This window comes from Juglans regia, chromosome 15 (assembly GCF_001411555.2).
Source record: "Juglans regia cultivar Chandler chromosome 15, Walnut 2.0, whole genome shotgun sequence".
Taxonomy (NCBI): Eukaryota; Viridiplantae; Streptophyta; class Magnoliopsida; order Fagales; family Juglandaceae; genus Juglans; species Juglans regia.
In genome coordinates, this window is record NC_049915.1 from 498,741 (window position 1) to 523,288 (window position 24,548).

Genomic DNA, 24,548 nt, shown 5'->3' on the forward strand with positions numbered 1-24,548 from the left:
GGTAAAGCTGTGATTCTGTGAAGTGGCAGTGGTGCACAACAAAATGTCAAAACCCTCCTAAAACCCTCGCCCTGCCCAAACAACACGCCCACCGTGCAGAGCACAGCTTACAAAATCAAAATAGGGGAAGCTCTTCGAATTTCGAAAGCAAAAGCGGACTAAGTCCAACCAAATGCAATTCATCTTCCGCTCTCTCCCAGAGCGATTCTCTGTGTCCCACTTCGACCGCCGCCGGACTTTCGTGGATACCACTTTCAAATGGGCCCGAGACCGCGGCCTCGACCACGTCGTGGAGAGAGAGAAGAACCTCAGGCCTTTGCTCAACCTCAAAAACTTCATCAAATCCGAGCCCTCTAAGTCCGTCCCCGTCTCCATCATCACGCAGAACCGCGACTCCCTCCAGATCCCCGTCCGCTCAATCGACTTCATCCGCAAATACCCTTCCGTTTTCGAAGAATTCCTCCCTGGCGGCATCGGCATCCACCCCCACATCCGGCTTACTCCCGAAGTCCTTAACCTCGACGCCGAAGAGCAGTTGGTTTATCAGAGCGAGACTTATAAGAAACAGGCCGCCGACCGGGTTTTGAAGCTCTTGATGATATCCAGGGCCAACAAAATACCGCTGAGTATTGTCGATCGCTTGAAATGGGATCTGGGTCTTCCTCGAGATTATGAAAAAACTATCTTCCCCGAGTTCCCGGACTATTTTCAAATCGTAGGTGACAGAGATTCTTCAAAAGGGTCGGAGGATAGGCGTGTTTTGGAGCTCGTTTGTTGGAGCAATGAGCTTGCGACTTCGGTTATGGAGAAAATGGCAACGAAAGGGAAATTGGATTATGAAAAGGGAATGGCTATAGCGTTCCCTTTGCAATTTTCGAGAGGTTTTGAGATGGACAAGAAGTTGAAGAAGTGGGAGGATGAGTGGCAGAAGTTGCCTTACATTTCTCCATACGAGAATGCGTCTCACTTGCTGCCAAAGAGCGACGAATCGGATAAGTGGGCTGTTGCGGTTTTGCACGAGCTTCTTCATATTCTCGTTTCTAAGAAGACTGAGAAGGACAATATACTGCACCTTGGAGAGTATTTGGGGCTTCGGTCGAGGTTTAAGAGAGCACTGCTTCATCACCCGGGTATATTCTATTTGTCGAGTAAGATTGGAACCTACACTGTGGTTTTGAAGGAGGGTTACAAGAGGGGCCTGCTAGTTGAAAATCATCCATTGATGATTATGAGGAATCGGTATATTCACCTTATGAACACGGTGAAGGAAGATAGCAAACAGATTAATATACCGGCTGGAAATAGTCGAAAGAAAAAGCAGACAGGTCATGATGAGAAGGGAAAAGAGGAGGAAGAGAATGATGACAAAAGTGGAGAGGAGGATGAACAGGAGCTGGATGATTCATCGGATGCTGAGGTTGAGGATGCTAGTGAACATGAATACGATAATGATGATCGCGATGAAGAGGATGAAAATGAGAGTCGCAGAGGTTTTCAAAAACATGTTGTGGATAACAGAGGAAAGAAAGGCAGGAAAACAATATTGGGTGAGAAGGGACCATGGAGAAAATCTGAGAGCAAAAGGGCAGTTGGAAAACAACCTGTTAAGACAAGGGAAAAAGCTCCATCGAAAGTTCATAGAAGGGCAAAGATGCATGGTAGTAATAATGTCCGGGGCAGTTCACGAGAACGATCAATTTTACCTAAAAGCAGAGAGAGGTCATTGCCAGACAAGAGGACTTTTACTCAGTAAAGATTCATATTATTTGATGCAACAATATATCAGCAGGTTTGCTGCATGTTCATGATCTCCTTTGTTGCGAGTTTGCAAATTTGAGTTAGATTGTCATATCTGTAGTAGGAATGATAGAAGTTTTCTTGCAGTAAAAGGTGCATTCTACACACCCATTTGTGCTGAAATGTTGTACTGATGTAATATGCCTTCCCATGTTATGGCTATCTTTTGATTACTTAAAAAAAATGTCATGGCTCTCGTATTTGTGAGATTCAAACGATTTTAAATGGGTTTGAGCCCTACATCCCCCAAAACATTTCACTCTGTTCCTCACTTTCTCGGGAAACCTGCCTTCTAAGGCCATGTGTTCTCGAATCTAAAAGGGCTCTTTTCTCTCCTCAAAGCCAACGAAATCCTTTACAATAGCAGAATGGTCATAGACAAGTCGTAGGAAGTGCTTGTTGCACAGAATTAGTAAATTAGTCTTTCCACTCTACTGAAGCACAAGGCTGATCAGTGCGAGAACGAGACATAGACAGCATGCCTTGATTGTTAATCTGGGTACTTCTTTCGGCCCGCTCGAATCCTGGAATATGCAATTAAGCTTCTGGTATCACCAATAAATTCCTTGTCTTCATCAAGGACTCTCTAGAAGTAATGGATAATCCACAGGATTTACCTCTGGAAATATATCAGAAAAGGACATCATGTGGAGATGGAGAAAGTGTGAGCAAATCAGAAGTCAACAATGAGAAAAGCAATGGAGGCTTCTAAAGTCTATCATGATGGGAGGAGTTTACCAGCTTTCAAGGGTTTATTGACATTAGAAAAGGCAGGTTGTGCATATTTGAGGTTTAAACGAGCGCTTTTGCATAGTTTTTTTTCCTTTTCTTATTGATTTTATTGATTGATTGTACATGGGTGTTGCTCCCACCTGGTTTGTGAGCTTTGAAATGAGTTTGTGAGTTTGTGAGGAGGAGCAAGGTGTAAAGTGCACAATCTTGATGTTATTCTTCTTTTTCCTTTTTGTCCCAAGGGAAGAGGATATGATAGATTCCCAACTGGGATGATTGAATTTCTGTTCATTTTGGAACGGACTTTTGTGGTATTTCCATTGAAAGGTGGCTCGATTACTTGGTCTAATAGTTGCTGTCTTGCATTCTAGCTTTTCTGAGATAGAAGGAACATTTTGGAAACTCACGAATTATTAAAAATTTGGAATATCTGGCAAATTCTTCGCACTGCTTATTCTGAAGACATATCGATAGCCATTTTTCTATTTTGGTAATTTATGGAAATTTGAGAAGGGGAGTGCGCATCTAAGTCTCAGTACATATGGCTTTTGGAGATGTAGGAGCTAGACAGGTAAGGGTGTTGATAAGATTCAATAGTTGGATTTAAAGGAGGCTGTAGATTTGTATAAAGAGGAACGAACTAGGAGAGAACATAAATCTAAGTTGAAAATTGTACCTCGAATGGAGGAGTGTAATTCCCATTGAAGATTTTAACGAGATTAGAAGTGGAAGTTGATCTTTTCACTAAAGAAGTAAAGGTGAACAAACAGATAGTTCGAGTTGTATAGGAGTCTTTATAGAGGAACAATGGGTTAGAGACTGTGTGGAGGGCTTACCTCTTATCAATATTGAGAGGGAGAAGAGACTGGAGCTTTGAGGGACACGGGATGGGATAAGCTTCTAGTCTGCATGGGTTCACTATGGCTTTATTTCAGCATTTCTGGGCAGTAGTAAAGGAACTGTTTTCTTTTCAAGAGTCACATGGTATTGGTATGTTCATGAAGTATTTGATGTCTCTCTTATTACTTCATTTTTCAAGAAAGTGGGCAATAAATCTGGTCAATAGTTTTTATAATATGTCTAAGGTATGAAGAAATTGTTAGGAAAGGGTGGCAGCAACATTGGCATGAGACCTACAATGTTGCTGCCAATTGAGGGAATCCAAGGCGAGCTTCTGTGGGATACTAGTAAATTATATATAAAAAGGGCAAGGATCTGCGCTAATGGCTTGTCAAGGATTGGAGAGAAGAATTTGAAGGTTTTTGGTTTGATTCAAATATTCCTGATTACTCTTTAAATATCTCCATGATCTATCGGTGATTGAAAATGAAAATTGGACTTTTAAACCCCCCTTGCGAGGTTGAAATTATGTCGGTTGGTTTAATGAATTGTTTATTTGACCTTTTTCTAAGTTATTACGGTTGGGCATAAACATTTTGCTTAAAATTACTGAATGATTTGTGTTTGTCTCAGTACTAGCATGTGCTGATATGAAACAGCGATGGGGTATCCTATCAAGTAAAAGCATTGATTTGGTCAATTCTATTTTTTTTTTGTTTTTCTTTTCCTAAGATGAAACCTTGACATATCATGTGTCGATGACTTTAATCCCTAGGGATTGACTCAAGTGGTAAAGGCCTTGGGCTTGGGGGTTTGCTCCCCTCAAGTCTAAGGTTCAAATCTCTTTAGATGCAAACAATCTCTAGGGGCTATCGGACTGGAGGATTTTCTCATTAAATTATCCGATGTGTACTTGTAAGAAACTCTTTGCCGATGGTTTGTACACCTCCGGGATTAGTCGGGACGTTGTTCCTAAACACCTGGTGCCAATAAAATAAAAAATAAAATCATGCGTCAATGACTTTGTTGCACCAATGTTGACCTTATTACGGTATCTACTCCGATGTGTTATTTGTGACCACTTTTGTTTAAACTACTCTTTTGAAATGACTCTTATTGGTTGGTGGTGATCATTTAAGCTTTTTACAGCTTTCCTGAAGTAAATGGTGATCAGATCAGGCAGTTACTGGCACGGTCATCTTAAAGAAAGGGAGCTGGTTCACATGAGAGGAGTTTCAATTTCGGTGACTTCAGCAAAGCAAGCAGAAGCTTATGCTATCTGAGAAGCCATTTTTTGGGCAAAACAGAATTCCTGAAGTACAGCGAAGTATTGGTGGATACTAGGTGAGCTTTGCAGGATGCAAGTGGAAGAAATCATGGTGACTGGTAAGTCAATTCAATTGTGAATTGCTTCTTTCAGGGTCGTGGCTAAATGCTTAATCTTGTTGCACATGAGGCATCTAGAGCTCTTCTTATATTGCCCAACACCTTCTTCTTCTTTTTGTTTTCTTTTTTTAATTGTTAATGCCTCCTCCCTCTCCCCTTTTCTTCCTGAAGCTTGTTCTTTTCTGGTAAAGGTTGTATTCTATGTGAGGGATGAAGGGTATAAAGATTGCTAATCAGAAGTTTCAGTGCCTGTTGAAATTCAATGAGGATGCTTCCCATAACAAATTTGTTTACTGCCAGAAAATAAATTAAGATGAGCGCGCGCACGCAGATCCCAAACATGGTGTATTAAGCTGGAACTTAAATTGTAAGATACAATTTATGCCAAGTGAAGCAGTATGTTGGACACGATCTTGCTCTTCCTAAGGGTAAAATTTTAGAGAAAAGATATTTACAACTGTGAATTGTACAACTGCTGAGTAATCGTTTTAAAAAGAATAAATAAAATATGAGATTCACATGAAAAAAATTAATTTTTTAATAGTAGACTCTACTATTTTTTAAAGTGATTATGCGGCGTTTACGCACTTTACGGTTATATGTAGAATTATTTAAAAAAAATTTCTCAAACAAATGTCTAAATTTTTTATCAAAAATTTGGTTACAACAATTATCTAAATTTTTAAATTGTCTAAAATTTTTTATCAAACAATTCAAACGGACGGGAAGAGAATCCCCAAAAGCATAGAACAAAGAATCCAAATATTTCCCCTTATGTTTGCCTTTTCAGCCACACCCACGGGAACGTAGAGATTTGGAAGATTGGGCCGAAGCCCACAGTCCAAGTAAACGAGGCTATCTAATTCGTATCTGCCTGCCCAAAGCAGTAAGCCCATCGAAGCTCTCTACCCAATACATACAGCGATACGAATACGAATACGAATACGAATACATACATCCGCTTGGACTGACAGGTGAAGAACTTTTCATTCCTCTTGAAGTTGGATCCTTTGCTTCTTTTCTTCAATAGCTGCACGTTCGCTTTTCTCGGCAAGTATCTCTGTACCTTTCCATCTGGTTATTCAGATGAGAATTGTACCCACCAATGTCCCATGGCCGCGTCTTTGGTGATTGAAGCATCCGTGTCTACCTCCTTTGCTGATAATCTTAAAGGGTTTATTCTCGCCCTGGTTTCTAGTGCTTTCATCGGGTCCAGCTTCATCATCAAGAAGTTGGGTCTCCAACGTGCTGGCGCCTCGGGCCCTCGAGCCAGTAAGCATTCCTTCCCCCATTCAATTTACTGATTTTGTTTTATCTTTTACACGTGGGTTCATTTTCAATTTCAAAAGAATTGAAGTTAGTTAATTAGACGTTCTAATGCCATAAGGAGGATAAAGAGTTCAATCTTTAACTTAAAAGAAGTTCATACGACTTCAATATTCCTTTCTCAAGTCAATACGTTTTCAAGATTTTCCGAATTTCGTAAAAATATATAGACTCAGCTACTTATTAGAACCTTGCTATGGCTTATCGTGATGTATATTAGTATAGGATCTTGATCTTGTTCTTTGAGCTGACAGGCGTTTTTTTCTATTTCTCTCATGGTAATTGATTTACTTTTTAAAATAGAAATTGTAATTTGAGTTCAATTACATGATATCATTGTGATTGTGGTTTGCCTGGCTAATGAAATAAAGGTTCTGGTGGATACGGGTATCTGAAGGAGCCGTTTTGGTGGGTTGGCATGGTGACAAGTAAGTTTTGCTTTGTTGATTTGTGGATGTAATGATTTTTGAGAACTGTGAAGAAATATGAACCAGTGATTTATTTTTCCCACTTTTAAATGAGCAGTGATCGTCGGTGAACTTGCCAATTTTGTCGCTTACATGTTTGCTCCTGCGGTACTTGTGACACCACTTGGAGCTTTGAGTATAATCGTTAGGTGAATTTTCCACCCTTAATTTAAATTCTAGTGCTGTTACACTTGGTTGCTAGAACCAGATTTTACATGAAATTCCAACTCGGAATTCAAACTCCTGGTTTGCTCCTGCTGTACTCGTGATGCCTCATATCCTTGTAACAAAATGCAACCTTTGTGTGTCAGATGAATAATTTTATGTTTTTGACTTTGTCGTTGTTTATTTTGTTGCAAGTGCTGTTCTAGCACACTTCTTCTTGAAGGAAAAATTGCGGAAAATGGGAATAGTGGGGTGTGTCTTATGCATAGTGGGTTCTACATTGATTGTGCTTCATGCACCCAGTGAACTTAGTCTGAGTTCAGTGGAGGAAATTTGGGAATTAGCAACTCAACCAGGTAAAGCTTTTGAACATTGAGTGCTGTTCTATGTTTAGTTTTTCTCTTGATTGTATTCATGTTTTTGGTCCAGTTTTTCTTTTATACACAGCCTCAGCAATAGCGGTAGTTTTGGTGCTGATATTGTATTGTGAACCACGTTTTGGGCAGACAAACATACTGGTCTATATTGGCGTATGTTCCATAATTGGATCATTGACGGTTAGCATTCCTCAGTTACTCTTTTAAATTGCTGAAAAAAATTCTTTTAATCTGATACTAATGACAGAAGGTATCATAGTTCTTCTACCGTTGTTTTCTTTTTTCTAATTAGAACGTCCTCCCGCTTTGTTCCATTCATCGTATCCCTTGGGCATATGATGTCTGTTCTCTGTTAGAAAATATTCACACAATTGATTTTATATTTCTTCTGCAGGTTATGAGTATTAAAGCTGTAGGCATTGCTATAAAACTCACATTGGAGGGTTCAAGCCAGGCAGGAAGCTTCCAAACATGGGTTTTTGTAATGGTTGCAATTACGTGTATTATCACTCAGCTGAATTATTTGAACAAGGTCAGTGCTTTAATTTATTCCTCTTTTGGTTCCATCTCCCTTCTTCCCTCTCCTTTTTTGGTTTCTTGAAATATGAAAAATATTGAAATGACAACGTACGGCAGGGTGCACCTGTGAACGTGATGAAGTTGTGCTACAGAGGGGTGCCTGCTTGTATTTTTTTTTTTTGGTGCATATAAAAAATGTAGAAAAGATTCAGACTCTGAGAAGGGTGATTTCAGAATCAGGTGCTTTCCAATTTGTTGGTGCTTAGTGTGTTGATAGTCACTCGGCATGTATTGTCCCATGTGCCTTTTTGTTGAGATCTGTTAACTCATCTTCCGATATATGAGGGATGATCTATGTTGGCTAATGTGGTTCACACTGCAACTACTCTAGTGTTAGAATAATAATCCTCTGCTATCCATATGTGAGTCTTGTGACTATAATAATCATAAGATTAACTATGGTGTATATATATCAGTGTAGCATTGTATAGAGGCCTCCTTACAAAAAAAGAAGTAAGAAATTGCTCAGGAATATGTGTGTGTGTGTGTGTGTTACGATTTTAGTTAGATATAGATCTATAACTTTCTCTTAGGTAACTTGATTTATTTTCGCCATTTATGCTTTATACATTTAATTTCGGGAAATCACATTTTACCTTTTTCAAACTACAACTCCTTTTGCACTATGACCACCCAACTACTAAATTTGTCACTTAAACCCCCCCCCCCCCTAAAATTTAAGATACAATTTACCCCCTCAATGCAATTCGACCTTATAATAACTTTGGTAGTTTGGTTGTCATATGGCAAGAGGAGTAATAGTTTGAGTGAATAAAGTCTTATGTTCCCTTTTTTTCTTATCCAAGTTTAGGTATGCTTAGATTTTATAAATACCCAAGGTTCTTTCTATAGAGATTGAGGAATGCTTTTAACATGAAATGACATGGTCTCCTCTCCTCTCTAGCTACTCATCATCATCATCTTTGAGATTAATAAAAAAAATCATTGCCATGGTTACTGAAGATTATTTTGGCCATGACTTCAGTGTTTCTGTGGCTTGTTCCTAATATGAATGTATAAGATGAGAGAAGAGCCTATGTCTTTAATCTAGTACACAACACCCAAATCATATCTTTGGTTTTCATAAATCGTTAGAAAGTTGTAACTGAGTTCAAAATTTTTGCTGTAGATATATTTCGTTGTTGTTGATAATTTGTGTCATTTGTCTGTCCAGTTTTGATTTAGAAAATAATGTGCATCAATGACCCAGGCTTTGGACACATTCAAGACAACGGTTGTTTCTCCAATCTATTATGCTTTGTTCACATCACTCACAATTTTTGCCAGTGCCATAATGTTCAAGGTATCTTTGATTCATTCTTGGAAGCAATTCTGCAATTTGCAATTGAGAGTGTGATCTGAATTTTCTTTTTCTGTTCTAGGACTGGTCTGGTCAGAGTGCTAGCAGTATTGTCTCAGTGCTTTGTGGATTCATAACTGTGCTTTCTGGAACTTTGGTATTGCATAGTACAAGTGACCGGGATCCAACTTCTGTTGCAGGTGAGCCCAGCCAAACATATCAACATACATCCATGCATATACGCTGAGTAGATGGATGCATATGACATGCAATTTACTCTTGTGATTTTAGTGTTTGATTTCGTTTGGACCTTCCCTAGCATATTCATGCCAAGGTGGGGTGACCAGGCTAGAATAGAAACATCCATCATCAATTGGCATGTTGGTTGATAGCCTAGGCACCACTTATTGCACACAAGCATACCCCTTGAAATTCTGAACAGATGACCTGTTCACAAATCTATAAATAGCCACTTATTAAAAAAATAAATAAATCTATCAATAGCCAGGCTTGTGACAGTAGGTAATGTAATTGTCGTATACGTTTTTTTAGAAAAAAGACAAAGGCAGATGTCAAAGTCGTATACGTTTTTTTAGAAAAAAGACAAAGGCAGATGTCAAAGCAGCCTCCCCTGAACGTTAAAAGATGTGTAACACATGTAAGCTGACCATGCTTATGCTCCACCAGAGCATGGTAACTTAGGGCTCTGCCCCCTCTTGTGACATTAGTTGTAAGCTACCAATCGCTCCCCCCACCATGTGTCATGAGTCTACCATTGACTTCTTCTTTTTCATTTTTTTTGCACATAATATTTAGTTCAGTATAGATATAATTCCATAATCTGATTTGCATACATCTCTTTAAACGACTCAGAGCCTACTAGTCTCCATCTAAATTTCACGTGTTTTTTAACTTATTTACCAGGCCATTAAGCCTTGGTACGATCCTTTCAACTTCATTGGCATGAAGAAAATTTGTTAGAACCCTGCCAACACGATGTGATTGGTTCATTACAAGTCTTTGGACATATGGCCTTTTTCCTTTATGACATGTATCCGATATTTGTCAGCTCTACTGAGTCTCATTTGATGTTACAATTCAATTTTGATACACTGGAAAAGGAAAGACCATTTATTTTTAGAAACAATAAAAATATGAATTCAGCATAGTATACTAGTTAGAAAATATAAATATGGAATATTTGCTTAGCTAGGAAATCTAAGTTTGAAATATTTGATGTTCTTTGCTTTCCTTTTGCAAGGATATCTAAGGAAGTATTATATATGTGTACTACCTCTAACTTTAAGTTGTCTTTTTCGTCTGTCTTTGTGTACGTGTGAGAAGGTAGTACTGATGATGCCACCTTGATGAAACACATTTTTAACATAGGCTGAACTAATGACATAGAAACTTCTTGCTGAAGTTAGCTTATGAGTTGTTCCTCTTGAACGAAAACTGCCTCCAATTCTCTGTGCCCACATAAGGATAATAATATAAGCTCGTCCATGTGATATTGATTTCCAGTTAGAAATATATAGCAATTTTATCATGTGATCCTGATAATTGAGCCAACTTTCTAAACCAAGAATCCACTTCTGGAGAATTCCATATGCACTTCTCCAGTGATATTATTAAAATCTAGTAATAGTCGTGGTTAATCAGGATTAGTTATACCATTGATCAAATGCTCTTAAGCTATGTTTTGTTGCCAGCCTCCCTTTGATCGAGTGAATGAATCACTAGTGATTTCTAGCCACCTAGAAACAATGTTCTCAAATGACATTGGAGTAATGAGCGCCTATATTGAATATATGCAGATATCTATGCATCACTGTCTCCTCAAGTATCATGGTTTGTCCATGAAAATGGTGAAATTTGGAAGCAGAATGCTGATGATGAACTGTGCCCTGATTTTGATGCAATTATTAAGCAAGACCATTTCAAATAAGATGGGAAAATATCCAGGCATATCCATACTGCATCTCTTACAGCCTACTGAAGGCTGTATAGGGCATTGGTGCAAAAAATCTGCTTATATTTTTGCATACCCTGGTATTGCTGGATTCCATATTCTTTTTAGTGCTTCACTTGGCGGCGTGACATTAAACAGTGAATTGTGGAGGAAAATATGTCTTGTTCTTATTTTAGTTACTAGCAAGTTTTCTTTCCTACTTACATACTTGTAGGATTTTATAATCAGTTGCAGCACTCTATGACTAATTCATTTTGTAGTTAGTACCTAGTTGTAATATGTGTTGTGTATTGTCAACATAAGTCCTGTTTTCGTTGTACAAAGCAACAGCAAAGAAATTAATTCAACTCAGTTCCTTTCGATGAAAGTACTTTATATTTGATTCATGGATTTAATATATTATGTTTTTTATTTTGCTACCAAGCCAATTCAATGCTTCCAGTTGGGTCAGTCTGTCTGATGCCCCTAGAATTGGTAAAATTTATGCTGGTCTTCTAAATAAACAGCAACTTATGAATTGAACCATAAAGCAAATTGGAGAAGAGAGAAAATTATAAAAGTGTAATGTTATATACAGTCATGGCTTTTAGGTCATTCTGAGTTTTGACGTGCAATTTTCCTTTCTTTCTTTTTCTTACCTATTTAATTATTCTCGTATGTTAAACATGCGATTCAAGTTGAAAACTCATTTCAACTCATCTCATTATTATAATTTTTTTAAATTTTAAAATAATAATAATATTAAAAATAATATTTTAATAATATTTTATTTAATTTATCTAAAATAATCTCAACTACTCTCTCAATTTCTGAGTCTAAACGGGGGCAGTGAGAGGGAAAGGAAATACATATTGTCTCCGTTAGAAAGTTGAGAAGTCGTGACCCGTGAATGACTTTTGACCCCGTTGGCATGGAAATAAGCTGCCAGAAGAACAAAAATAAAATAAAATGTAAAAATTATACGGCGTGCGTTGAACTTTTCAGTTGGAAAGAAAAATTATCACTTATTGATTACGAAACTCAGGTAATTGGATAATGCAATTCATTGATGGAGAAAAAGCCTCCTGTCTCCTTCAATTAAAGGACCAAAAGTAAGCATCAGCCCTTTGAAGTTTGAAGTTTGAACCTTCTACACGATTTCTCTGTATTTCCTACCGACTTAACAGTCAGCCCTTTGAAGTTTGAACCTTCCACAGATTTCTCTGTATTTCCTACCGACTTAACAGTCAGCCCTTTGAAGTTTGAACCTTCCACAGATTTCTCTGTATTTGATCTCCACGAATTGATCGACAAAGCAGCCTCCCATGTCCCTAGAAACTGATGAAATAAACCAAATAAACATCCCCAGACAGAAAAAGAAATGACACTCCAAATCCAAAGCCTATTACTACTACAATTACTCTCCATCGTCATCCTCTTCCTTCCCACCATTTTATTAGCAGTGACCACAATCTCTCCAGGCTCAACTCTTTATGCTTCCAACACAAGCCAAATCTGGTCCTCCCCAAACAACACCTTCTCCTTCGGCTTCATACCCCTCAACCCCCCCAACTCCCCTCCATTCCTGGCTGCCATTGTCTACTCTGGAGGCATCCCGATCTGGTCCGCAGGCACCACCCCCGTCGACTCTGCAGGCTACTTTCAGTTCCATCCCACTGCAGGTGACCTCCGACTCGTCAACGGTTCTGGCCATACCGTCTGGAACTCCTCCACCGTTGGCCTCGGTGTCTCCTCTGCCTCCCTCGATGACCATGGCAACCTTGTCCTCATGAGGAATGGAGCCTTCCCAGTCTGGTCTTCATTCGACCACCCCACCGACACAATCGTGCCGTGGCAGAATTTTTCTACCCGAAACTCTTTGCGAAATGGGTTGTTCTCGTTTGGTCTTCTTGAATATGGTAATATTACGCTTAAGTGGGATGATACTACTGTGTATTGGAGTCGACGTTTGGGTTCCTCGCATGGCGAAAATTTAACTTCCCCGAGTTTGGGATTATTGTCTAATGGAACATTGTCGGTTTTCGATCGCTCAATTCCTGGCATGGCTATAATTGCTTATAGTAATGACCATGATGAGGGCAGTGATATGCTAAGGTTTTTGAGGTTAGATAATGATGGCAACTTGAGGATTTATAGTACTGCTAGAGGAAGTGGGACTCTAACAGTGAGATGGGTAGCTGTCGAGGATCAATGTAGAGTCTTTGGATACTGTGGGGATATGGGGATATGCAGTTATAATGGTACGAATCCAATTTGCACTTGTCCATCTGAGAATTTCGAGCAGGTTGATCCAAAAGATAGCAGGAAAGGGTGTCAGAGAAAGCTGAAGACTGAAGATTGTCCAGGGAATCTGACCATGCTGGTTATGGAGCATACGCTGTTCTTAACATACCCACCTCAAAGCATATTTGCTGTCGAAGGTTCTCAAGTTTTTTTTGTGGGCATATCCGCCTGTAATTCGAATTGCCTTGTCAATCCTATTTGTGATGCTTCGACAATATTGTCGGATGGGACGGGGATGTGTTACTATAAGATACCGGGTTTTATAACTGGGTATTATAATCCGGCGCTCCCTAGCACTTCCTATGTCAAGGTTTGCTCGCCGGCGGTTCAGAACCCATTGCCTTATGTACAGAAGGTCGTCAGGAAGGGCGACGGTCGAATGCAGGCTCGGGCAGTGTCTACTGTGCTTCTAGGTTCGGTCTTAGGTTGGCTTGCCTTGGTGCATACATTATGGTGGTGGTGGAGCAGCACCAAAGTTGGGCGATTGTCAGGTAAACATGCTCTTCTCGAGTATGCATCTTGTGCTCCAATCCAGTTCTCGTACAGGGAACTCCAGCGCTCGACCAAGGGGTTCTCGGACAAGCTTGGAAGTGGAGGATTTGGAGCTGTATACAGAGGAACTCTTGCTAACAGAATGGTGGTTGCAGTAAAGCGACTTGAAGAAATGGAGCAGCAGGGAGAGAGACAATTTAGGATGCAGGTTGCAACTATAAGTAGCACCCATCATCTAAATTTGGTGAGATTGATTGGTTTTTGCTGTGAAGGGCGCCACAGGCTTTTAGTATACGAGTTCATGCAAAACAAGTCTCTAGATACTTGCCTTTTCCAAACTGGGGATGAAAAGTTGGAAAGTAAATTGTTGAGTTGGGAGTCTCGATTCAACATTGCTCTTGGCATTGCGAGGGGAATCACATACCTTCACGATGAGTGTCGAGATTGCACTGTCCATTGCAATATAAAACCAGAAAACATTCTCTTGGATGAGAACTATACTGCAAAAGTCTCAGACTTTGGTCTTGCAAAGCTAGACCATCATATGCATAGAACCATGACAAGCGTCATAGGCACTAGAGGATACTTGGCACCAGAATGGCTGGCAAATCTTCCATTAACAACAAAATCCGATGTTTATAGTTTTGGCATGGTTTTGTTGGAAATAGTGAGTGGGAGAAGGAACTTTGAAGTATCTGCAGAAACGAATTGGAAAAGGTTCTCCTTGTGGGCTTATGAGGAATTTGAGAAGGGTAATGTGAATGGAGTTTTGGATGGAAGGTTGATGGGTAATCATCATCATGAAATGGAGGTGGATATGGAGGAAGTGGTGAGGGCAATTCAAGTGAGTTTTTTGTGCATACAGGAGCAACCTTCGAGGAGGCCAAGGATAGGGAAAGTGGTACAGATGCTACAAGGGATTACGAGGATTGATTGGCCGCCTGTCCACTAGGCTATGAACATCGTGTAGTGTGAGCAGCACCAGCAATCTCAGCGCTGTCTCTATGATTTCTAAATTTGAAGAATTATGTGTTATAACTGTTATGAGATGACCATCATTGAGAATCAAAAGAGAACAAAATTGTATAGCAACAACACCTCAAAGCTAGGTTCCTGGTTCAAGAAATTGGACATGCAACAAAAAGAAGAGAAGAGGGATAATCCCTCTTTGTATTTCAGCATTCATGGCTTCGGATGGATGTCAGTTGCTAGCTATCAATTTAAGTACATATGACCCCGACTCTCCTACACACATGCACCTACGATTAGCCATGGAATCATCCAAATAAAGTCTTCGATCGTATGTCCATCAGCCTAATAAAAATAAGAAAAAAAAAAATATATATATATATATATATATATATATATATATATATAAACCTTGTCATGTTGAAAGCATCTCGCCAAAGGTGAAATTTGAAGTCCTTGAAATGGAATCCGATTTGAATCCTTTAAATTGATGAGACAGAGTATGAAAACCATCAAGAGTACTGTTCACTTAATGGTAAGAGGCCTTACTCCCGAGTCCCCAACATGGCTTTGATGGATTTAAAGGTCATGGATTCGAGTATTCATAGACACAATGACAAGGAGATGAACCTTATGCTCATCAGCTAGATATCAATATATCACTATGTTACTCTCTTCTTGGTGGGGTTGAGGTGAGACTACAACTCAAATTATCTTGGGGGAGCATTTACAATTCCCATGCATTGATCCTCTTTTGCGGGCTCTTAACGACTCATCTAAACCTCTCCTAATGTGACATACCAGTTTTGGTGTTAGGGTATATTAGTAATATTTTCTAGTAAACTTTTATTTTAGAATTTATATTTTTATGAGTATAGTTTTATCAGAATTTGTATTTATTTTATCTCTATATTTTCTATTATAGTTGCTATTTATGATTTGTTAGAGTTTTGTTTTAATAAGGATTTTTAAAGTGTTTCAGATTACGTTCACTGCGATGTGTGTTTTGAAATTAAAGTTTAAATTTTCTAGTCTCCGAACCTCATCACCTTGTTAGCCGCTGTTTGACAAATTCAAATCACCAATCAGTAAGTTCATCCACTTTGTTTCAAATTTGAAACCCTGATCTCATACTCTTTCTCATCCCGTAGTGTGTAAATTCGAGTCCTAGTAGGAGTCTAACTCTCATTAGAAAAACCCTATCAGATAGCCTTTCTATCGTCTTTATAAATCCATCTAAGAATATCTGATTCAAACACAAGAAAAATACAAAGAAAACTCACTTGTTTTGGAGTTCTCTTCTCTGACCCGCAGCCACCCACTTCTTCTCGCAGTAACTCCACGCCACTCAGAGACGCGGGACTCCCTTCCGGCGTCACAGACGGTGCCGACCAGCCCAGCCCTAGCTCAGCCACCTCTTTTCCGGTAAGGCCTCGACCGCCATCAGCTCTCTTTCTCTCTCGGTAGTTTTCGGGATGTTTTCGGACTAACGGTTCTCTCTCTCTCTCTGTGTCACGGCGTCGCACCACCTTTCCCAGAGACCCCATCGCGTCGCCAGTCACTCCAACCACTCAGCGCCGCCATCGCCCTCTACCCTCTCTCGGTGAGTTCCACCATCGCAGACCCTTTCTCTCTACTCTGTTTTGGTTGCCGAGTACTCGGGTTCTTGAAGAACCCGTGGGTTTCTTTTGTTGGGCCTTGGGCCTTAGGCCCGTATGAGGTTGGGATGGGTTTATTTATTTGGTTTGGGCTCCTGTAATAATGTTATTTTCATGGGCCAGAGTTTTTAACCCTTTTTACAGATTATAGTGATATTTATTTGAGCTTATATTTTAAGTTAGACTTGATCTCATTTTACTTCAATAATTGCTTTAGTGATTTATATTGAGTTTAATATTACTAGTTGAGTTTATTAAATAAATATATTTAGTTAAAGGTTCTTTTTAATAAATGTTTAAAGAATTGGAAAGATGTTTTAAAGTATAATTTTTAAGTCTAATATTTGAGTTAATATTTCTTTTGTCAATTTAGTAAAGATTTTAATAAGATTTCTATGTTAAGAATTTAATGGAATTTATTAAGTTTCTTATAAGATTTAATAATTACGTTAAGAAATGAAACTTAGTTTAAGAATTTAAGTTTTTGTGAATTATTTAAAAATAGCTCGAGTATTTCTACTAAATTATAAATTAGTATTTTAAGTAATTTAAATACTAGGAATTGTTGATTTTAGTGTTAACCAAATATTGGTTTGACTATGTTTTAGAATTCCGAATTTAGTTAAGTAAGATATTAGCATTTATTTTAGTTCCAAACAATTTAGTGATAGTTATTTATTGAATTTAGGTCTCAAGTTACGAAGTATTATTCAAGAAGAAACGCATCGAGGTAAGTAAATTTGATCATAAATTAGGATCATCACAGTTAGCTTATATGTATGTATTATTCAAGCCAGTTCTTTGATAGCCATTATTTATGAACCGCTCATGTACAAGCATGTCATCCAGCATAGCATATGATCATGTCATTTTGCATCATGTTTCAGTTTCAGAAATTATAGTTATGTATGTATTATGTCATGCATCTCATGTGTATAAGACACATAAGCCATCTTAATTTTAAGTGTAAGATAAGTTCAGATCAGTTAATAAGATGGCCATTCAGATGCATGGTACCAATGCAGTTCAGTTTCAGGGTGGTGTGCAAGCCACGAACTCAGTCGTGGTCCACCATAGTATGCTAGAATACTATCAGCAGTTCCCCTTGCTGCAGCGGGATGTGGGGCTGGTGCACAACCTTGCACACAGGGTTAAGTGTGTTGGCCAGTCAGATAAGTAAGATAAATCAGTCAGTTAGTTCAGATAATTCAGTCATACATAGCATAAGCATTAGCATGAACAGTCATGAATTTTAAGTTCAGCATGAAAGTTCTTATGAAAATGTTATGTTTATTATGTTTTCGTTATGATAGATTTCTTACTGAGTCATCGACTCATTTTAGTTTATTTTCATGTTTTTAATTACCCAGGTGAAGATGATGATTACGAGCAGGCAGGCCAGGAGTAGAAGGAGCATTTTAGTTTTGTTCAGACTTTTCTAAAATAAAATGTGTCTCTTATGACGAATTTATTCAGTTATTTCTTTAATGTTTTTGGGAAGACATTTTTATTAGACCTTTTATTTCATAATAAATTATTTCAGTTTATTTTTAAATTGTGAAATTAGAGAATCGCTTGCCGGGTTTATTTTTCATGAAAAAAATACGTGACACACCTAGCCTACGGGAAGGGGGTGTTACAATTTGGTATCAGAGCCGGTCGATTCTGTAGACTTTTCAAAAAAAAAAAAAAAACTTTTTGTAAAATTTTTTAGTTAAAGTTACCTAGGATGCTCCTAGCCTGCTCGCGAGTAATCAAGGTTTGTTTAGGGTTGAATACTTTATAGTTTTTACTAGTTAGAACAATCAGTATAGTTTGTTTCATTGTCATTGTTTTTACGTTCTTACTAGATAATTGTTATTATGACGTTTGACGTAGATCATGGCCCCCGGTACTAGAAATCACCCAACACGAGAGGGATCTTCTGGTTCTAACCAGAATGATAACCCGGACCATCTGGTCGCAGCTGCTACCCAATTCTTTCAATCTATGGTTAGCGGCCAATTTATGGCGCCTAGAGCTCCACAAGCCGGTTGTACTTTGGAGCAATTTTCTCGTCAGCATCCTCCTACGTTTGATGGCAGATTGAATTCCATGGATGCGGAAAGCTGGATCGATCGTATAGAGCAGATTTTTGAAGTAGAGCTCTTGACTGATAGAAGGTGAAATACGCCACGTACCACTTGACTGATATGGCAAACAAGTGGTGGAAGTCAACCCGGGCTTTGGTTCAGCTGGAACTAGGGGAAGCAGTCCCCATTACTTGGGAGCATTTCAAGAAAATCTTTTTGGACCACTTCTTTCCACAAACTCTTCAGGAGTCGAGAGCTCGCCAGTTTATGGATCTTACTCAAGGATCTATGACGGTAGCGCAGTATGCTACAACGTTCATGGAGCTTTCTCGTTTTGCTATTTACTTAATTCCGGATGAGGAAAAGAAGGCTGAAAAATTTGAGCGTGGACTGGATCGTAGGATTCGAGAACGTGTCCGTACTCTCAGGATTCGGAGTTTCACAGAGCTAGTCACCCGAGCTACCATTGCTGAAGAAGACCTCCAAGAGAACATCGAGTACAACAATCAAAGGAAGCGCCAGCAACAGCAACAACCCCAAGCAGTGTCGCATAAGGACAAGAGGCCTCACATTATGAATCGTCAAGGTCAACCACCAGCAGGGCAAACTTACCCCACGTGTGCAACATGTGGGAAACGACATTTGGGAAGGTGCATGTTTGGCCAGAACGTGTGTTTCAAGTGCGGGAAGCCAAACCATCTAGCTCGGGACTGCCCAGTTAAGAAACCTGGGGAACCGGGTAGGAACGGAGGACAGAAGACGCATGCTACAGCGAGAGTTTATGCCCTTACCCCTATTGATGCTGAAGCATCAAATGATGTAGTCACAGGTACCTTTCGCTTTCCTAAATTTAGATATCTTTTTAGAACGATAAACATATTACATGATCCTGATAGCTTTAAGTTGTTATGTCATTCATATAGGCACATTATCGTTGTTTTCACGTCATGCCTCCATTTTATTCGACTATGGTGCTACTCATTCTTTCATTTCTAATCATTATGCACATTTGGCTGAGAAGATACCTGAACCGCTAGAACCTAGTATGTCTGTTGCTACGCCCTCAGGAGATCATATTATTTGTGATTCTGTGCTAATTGGTTGTCCGATAGAGATTCAAGGGAGAATTCTACCTGCGGACTTAATCGTATTTGATATGTCCGGATTTGACGTGATTCTGGGAATGGACTGGTTATCCCAGAACCATGCCTGTGTGGATTGCTTTAATAAGAGAAATGCACAGATGGGGAGGAGTTTAGTTTTCAGTCTGTACGAGAAACTTCCCCTCCTCGTGTAATCTCAGCTTTGCAGGCCACCAGACTTTTGAGACAAGGGTGCATGAGATTCCTGGCGAGTTTGATTTTACCACCAGAAGATGGACTCAAGATTGAAGACATAAAAGTAGTTAGAGGTTTTAAAGATGTGTTTCCTGAAGATCTTCCAGGAGTACCTCAGGATAGAGAAGTTGAGTTCGTGATTGATCTCACTCCGGGAACGGCGCCTATATCTAAGGCACCCTACCGCATGGCTCCAGTTGAGTTAAGAGAACTCAAGGATCAATTACAAGAGTTACTAGAGAAAGGTTTCATACGCCCCAGTGTTTCTCCATGGGGTGCACCTGTACTTTTCGTGAAGAAGAAGGATGGGACTATGCGTTTATGTATTGATTACAGGGAGTTAAATAAAGTAACTATCAAGAACAGATACCCTCTACCTCAGATAGACGACTTATTTGATCAACTTCAGGGAGCCCAAGTCTTTTCTAAGATAGACTTGCGATCCGGTTACCACCAGTTGAAAGTTAAAGAGACAGATGTGCAGAAGACGGCTTTTCGAACACGCTATGGTCACTACGAATTTCTTGTTATGCCGTTTGGTCTAACTAATGCCCCCGCAGCTTTCATGGATCTTATGAATAGGGTATTCAAGAATTATTTGGACCAGTTTGTGATAGTTTTTATCGACGATATTCTCATTTATTCTCGGAGTAGTGCTGAGCATGAAGAACATTTGAGGATTGCCCTTCAAACACTAAGAGAAAAGAAGTTGTATGCAAAATTTAAGAAATGCGAGTTTTGGTTGCACGAGATTTCCTTTTTGGGACACGTGGTATCAGCAAAAGGAATTTCAGTGGACCCAGCAAAGGTTGAGGCAGTGGTAAAGTGGGTTAAGCCTAGTAATGTCAGTGAGGTTCGAAGTTTCTTAGGCCTCGCTGGTTACTATAGAAGATTTATAGAGGGCTTTTCAAGTATTGCAGCTCCGATGACAAAGTTGACAAGAAAGGATGAGAAGTTCATATGGACAGATGAGTGTGAAGACAGTTTCCAAGAATTGAAGAAAAGATTAGTGACAACACCAGTTCTTGCAGTTCCTTCGGGAGATGGAGGATTTGTTATATACAGTAATGCTTCACTAAAGGGTTTAGGTTGTGTTTTAATGCAGAATGGGAAGGTTATTTCATACGCTTCCCGACAACTAAAGAGTTATGAGCAGAATTACCCGACCCATGATCTGGAACTTGCAGCAGTGGTTTTTGCCTTGAAGATATGGAGACATTATCTTTATGGTGAAAAGTGCGAGATTTATACTGATCATAAGAGAATTGTACTTAGCATTGCTCATATTTAAATGCTATGAAAAAAAAAAACTGATGTATGATATATTGTAAAAGTTAATATTTAAAATAAAAAAATAAATTTTAATAATGTATTTTAAATAACAGGACGAAAAATTTATTGAGAGTGATATAAGATCAATACAGTTTGGCTCGACATGTTGGACACGTATTGGACTTGGCCAACCATAGGATTATACAATCTCGATGATAAATATGAGAGCAATCCATGCGAAGAAGCTCAGCGCCGATCGATGATGAAAAATCCTCGATACATATTCCGCACGTACCCAGTTCATGATCCTCATCGTTGACCTTGCTCGCAACCAATCTCCCTTTGTCGATCAACTTTTCGATCGCCGATTCCCGATCAGCCGCATCAAATATTTCATCGAACCATACTTCTGACTGCAACATACGCACCTCAGCCACGATGGAATACCCCGACCGGGACCCTCGAGCGCTAGCTTCGGCGCTATCCTCAAAATGGCGCATTGCGAAGGACGCTATGTTCCGGGCCACGTTGAGGTGATTCGGATTCTCAGGACCGATAAGGTCGATGAGACTCGACGAGATCTCAGTCTGAAGGTATTGACTGTGCTGGTCCGGGTACGGGAACAAGTGGGCAGGAACTTGGATGACAAACGTAGAGGTCGGACTAGGGCTCATGTGATAATCGAATGGATCTAAGACACCGTCGCGATTCATGATGCTTCGCCATAAGTTTTGGAAGCCAGCGTCGGCAAATCGAACTTCGACCCTGCCCACAGTTAGATCAGCTTCGCTGGATTGAGCAGTTGCTTCCGATAAATGAAGATATACATTGTTGGTACTACCCGCCATTGATGAGAGCGAGAAATGAAAGATCGACGATAAAAGTAGTGGGTGCTGATCAGATATATGCAGGCAGCTGGCATGCATGGCAGATCGATCGTGTATAAATAATAAAAATTATAGAGAGAAAGAGACACAGTGAATCTCTAATCCTAAAGGGACTCTGAAAAGCAAAAAATTACTAATCCTAATCCTAGAAGGACTGCATGCATACCAATTGATCTCTAATCCTAAACGGACTAAAAAACAATTAGTACTCCTAAACAGACTCGGAGATCTCCAAACGACTAACTGCCAAACATGGCCCCACCTAGGTAATTAACCGACTCATATATAAAATCCAAATCTTTGTTTTGGTTTTTTTTTGTTTATTAATTTTTTTTCCCTATCATTTATGACTAGAAAAGATGGAGTGAGAAAATTGATTTTCGAAAATCCAATTTTAAATATAGTCGGAGGGTTTTTTTGTTTTTTAATTTTTTTATGATTGTAATTATTTATATATATATATATATATAAAATCGGAGTCAAAGTTAGATCTGTTTTTTGACCGACGTCGATGCCGACGTCGACACTGACACCGACTCTGATTCCAACTCCGCATCGGCATTCACCTTTGACTCATACCTCTAACTCTGATCTAAGTATACTACACAAGTTATAAAAATATGTATTATTTATAGAGTGATCATATATACTCATATTGGAAGTCTATAACTTATATTGTTAAATTTAATATTATACTAGTATTTGTTAGTTATTATAGAATACTATATTTATATCATAATATAAATAGACTAATAATCTAGTATATATAATAGAAAAATGCTAAATGTACTTAAGAAAAATTTACAAAAAACTTACTTCTCCACATGTTAATTATTGATATGTTGAAAATCATAAAATTTGAAATTCAAAATTTGAATTTTAAAATAAAACTAACAAAACGAGTCTTTTAAGTAAAAGTGCGAGTAAAATTGTAAGTACATATAACATTACTCTATATAATAACATATGGTTGCGTTTGGATATTGAGCTGAACTCAATTTTTTATGAATAGTAATGAATTGAGTAGTGGAGAGAGTTATGTGAGACTCATCTAAACTGAGTTTAAAGTGCGTTTAGATGTTAAGATGAATTTAGTACTTTTTATGAAAAATTAAAAAAGGTTGTGTGTTCCACGTATAAGGATGTGTTAAATTAAAAAATGTTGTAGGTCCCACGTATAAGGAGATTTTGAGTTGAGATGAGTTTAGTAATTTAAGAATTAGGTGTTTGGATGTTAGACTCAACTTAAAATTAGATTGAGTTCAGCTGAAAAATGGTGTGTAATTAAACATCACATAATTAGTAATTAGATATACTCAAATTAACTCAATGAGTCAATACTAGACACTAGCAAAATTAATAATTGTTAATAATCTATACTAACAATTAAATTAAGTGTTTGAAAAAAATTATAAAACTAATAAATAAAAAAACTTAAGGTTAAAACAAAGATTAAGATATCGTTTGAATTCAAAACTCACATCAATTTATCTCATCTCATCATTACAACTTCCTCAAATTTTCAGACAAAATATAATAAATAATTTAACTTTTCAAATCTCAAAATAATTTTTCTAAATTACCACATAAAATATAATAAATAATTTAACTTTTATTCTACTATTCACTAACCATTTCAATTTATCTCTGAATTCAAATCACTCCTAAAATTAAATTAGGGTTTAGAGAAAAAAAGCCCAAAACACGGTTTTGTCTTTTTCATGTTTATGGTGCATACTAGATTGTGGTTCATGTAATTACTTTTTCTTTATGTTATGTATGGAATGCCTGCATAGTGGTTTTTTTGTTTGTTTATGTAATTTTGTTGAGTATTTTTATTTTGTGTCAACTCTCTGTAGCCTGATAGCACAAGATCCACATCTTTAAAATGGAGATTATGGATTCGATCTCCTTTCCTAATGTATAAAAGAAAAAAAAAAAAAAAGTATTTTAGCATTTTCTTTATATTTGGAGCCTTTGTTTATTTTTTCAATTTTTACTTTAAAATCTGACAGGTGATGGTAAGAGTGTTTATTTTCAAATTGTTATATCATTACTTGCACCGTAAAAAATAAATTTACTCTTGTTCCTATCTTGCTAAGACTTAAGCCCAGTACTCTTATATAGAGCTGATCATTGCATGAACCCAAAAATATGGGCTTAAAACCATGTAGGCTTCAAATACTTCAAGACATTAGCTCAAAAAATAGAGTTAAAAAACTGGTTAGATCATATTTTGTTTAAAATAGAGTCTACTAAAAAAAGCCCCAAAACAGTATGATCCAATTTTGTTTTCCAAATCCGACATCCGATCCGACTCTACTCCATTTTAACGGAGTCGGATTGGATCTTGCACTTGTCAGATGTGAAGTCGGACTAGTTCAATATTGGACGGGGTATGTTTGGCAAGTGAGAGTACATCAAGTACTCTCATTACTATTCTTTACTTTATTATTATTTTTTATATACTTTTTTACTATTCATTACTTTTTACCTACTTTTTACTACTATTCAATATTTTATTATTACTTTTTCATTACTTTTTTATTACTATTCACAAACATTCTCAATACTTCTCAACACTTCTCACTACCCAAACGTACCCTAGTCGGAAAAAAGCTGAATCCGACTCCGGCT

General features: G+C 38.2%; 5 protein-coding genes across 9 annotated transcripts; 4 read left to right on the forward strand and 1 right to left on the reverse strand.

Annotated features, from left to right (window-relative positions):
- LOC108982537 (protein WHAT'S THIS FACTOR 9, mitochondrial) lies at window positions 1-5,001 on the forward strand. The gene is made up of 2 exons (XM_018953942.2): window positions 1-1,789; window positions 4,519-5,001. The coding sequence occupies exon 1, from the start codon at window positions 173-175 to the stop codon at window positions 1,751-1,753; it is 1,581 nt and encodes a 526-aa protein (XP_018809487.2). The 5' UTR covers window positions 1-172; the 3' UTR covers window positions 1,754-1,789; window positions 4,519-5,001.
- A 743-nt stretch (window positions 5,002-5,744) lies between these two features.
- LOC108982538 (probable magnesium transporter NIPA6) lies at window positions 5,745-11,308 on the forward strand. Of its 5 annotated transcripts, XR_001994726.2 has the most exons (10): window positions 5,745-6,027; window positions 6,453-6,509; window positions 6,607-6,697; window positions 6,909-7,069; window positions 7,143-7,270; window positions 7,485-7,622; window positions 7,727-7,849; window positions 8,844-8,972; window positions 9,052-9,169; window positions 10,787-11,308. XR_001994726.2 is itself a non-coding variant. In XM_018953945.2 (9 exons), exons 1-9 carry the CDS (start codon window positions 5,868-5,870, stop codon window positions 10,915-10,917), a joined length of 1,059 nt encoding a protein of 352 aa, XP_018809490.2. In that variant the 5' UTR covers window positions 5,750-5,867; the 3' UTR covers window positions 10,918-11,308. The 5 variants fall into 5 exon arrangements, 4 of the variants coding, with proteins under 4 accessions (XP_035541799.1, XP_035541800.1, XP_018809490.2 ...); XM_018953945.2 differs by lacking the exon at window positions 7,727-7,849 and having other exon boundaries at window positions 5,750-6,027; window positions 7,161-7,270; window positions 8,880-8,972; XM_018953944.2 differs by lacking the exon at window positions 7,727-7,849 and having other exon boundaries at window positions 5,752-6,027; window positions 8,880-8,972.
- Window positions 11,309-12,062: 754 nt separating this feature from the next.
- LOC108982529 (G-type lectin S-receptor-like serine/threonine-protein kinase At1g34300) lies at window positions 12,063-14,897 on the forward strand. Its single transcript, XM_018953932.2, has one exon. It carries the CDS (start codon window positions 12,302-12,304, stop codon window positions 14,666-14,668), a length of 2,367 nt encoding a protein of 788 aa, XP_018809477.1. The 5' UTR covers window positions 12,063-12,301; the 3' UTR covers window positions 14,669-14,897.
- A 3,638-nt stretch (window positions 14,898-18,535) lies between these two features.
- Window positions 18,536-19,712, forward strand: LOC118344724. Its single transcript, XM_035686039.1, has 2 exons — window positions 18,536-19,244; window positions 19,339-19,712. Exons 1-2 carry the CDS (start codon window positions 18,536-18,538, stop codon window positions 19,710-19,712), a joined length of 1,083 nt encoding a protein of 360 aa, XP_035541932.1.
- A 1,455-nt stretch (window positions 19,713-21,167) lies between these two features.
- On the reverse strand, window positions 21,168-21,872 carry LOC108994164 (E3 ubiquitin-protein ligase RNF12-B-like). Its single transcript, XM_018969283.2, has one exon. It carries the CDS (start codon window positions 21,870-21,872, stop codon window positions 21,168-21,170), a length of 705 nt encoding a protein of 234 aa, XP_018824828.2.
- Between the last annotated feature and the right edge of the window lie 2,676 nt (window positions 21,873-24,548).

Bases quoted from the DNA above. Each gene is read 5' to 3' on its own strand.
- LOC108982537 (XM_018953942.2), top strand. From the start codon at position 173: ATGCAATTCATCTTCCGCTCTCTCCCAGAGCGATTCTCTGTGTCCCAC.
- LOC108982538 (XM_018953944.2), top strand. From the start codon at position 5,868: ATGGCCGCGTCTTTGGTGATTGAAGCATCCGTGTCTACCTCCTTTGCT. The intron at 6,028-6,452 runs GTAAGCATTCCT...AATGAAATAAAG, and splicing joins CGCCTCGGGCCCTCGAGCCA to GTTCTGGTGGATACGGGTAT. The intron at 9,170-10,786 runs GTGAGCCCAGCC...GAATATATGCAG, and splicing joins GGATCCAACTTCTGTTGCAG to ATATCTATGCATCACTGTCT.
- LOC108982529 (XM_018953932.2), top strand. From the start codon at position 12,302: ATGACACTCCAAATCCAAAGCCTATTACTACTACAATTACTCTCCATC.
- LOC118344724 (XM_035686039.1), top strand. From the start codon at position 18,536: ATGGCAAACAAGTGGTGGAAGTCAACCCGGGCTTTGGTTCAGCTGGAA. The intron at 19,245-19,338 runs GTACCTTTCGCT...TCATTCATATAG, and splicing joins ATCAAATGATGTAGTCACAG to GCACATTATCGTTGTTTTCA.
- LOC108994164 (XM_018969283.2), bottom strand. From the start codon at position 21,872: ATGGCGGGTAGTACCAACAATGTATATCTTCATTTATCGGAAGCAACT.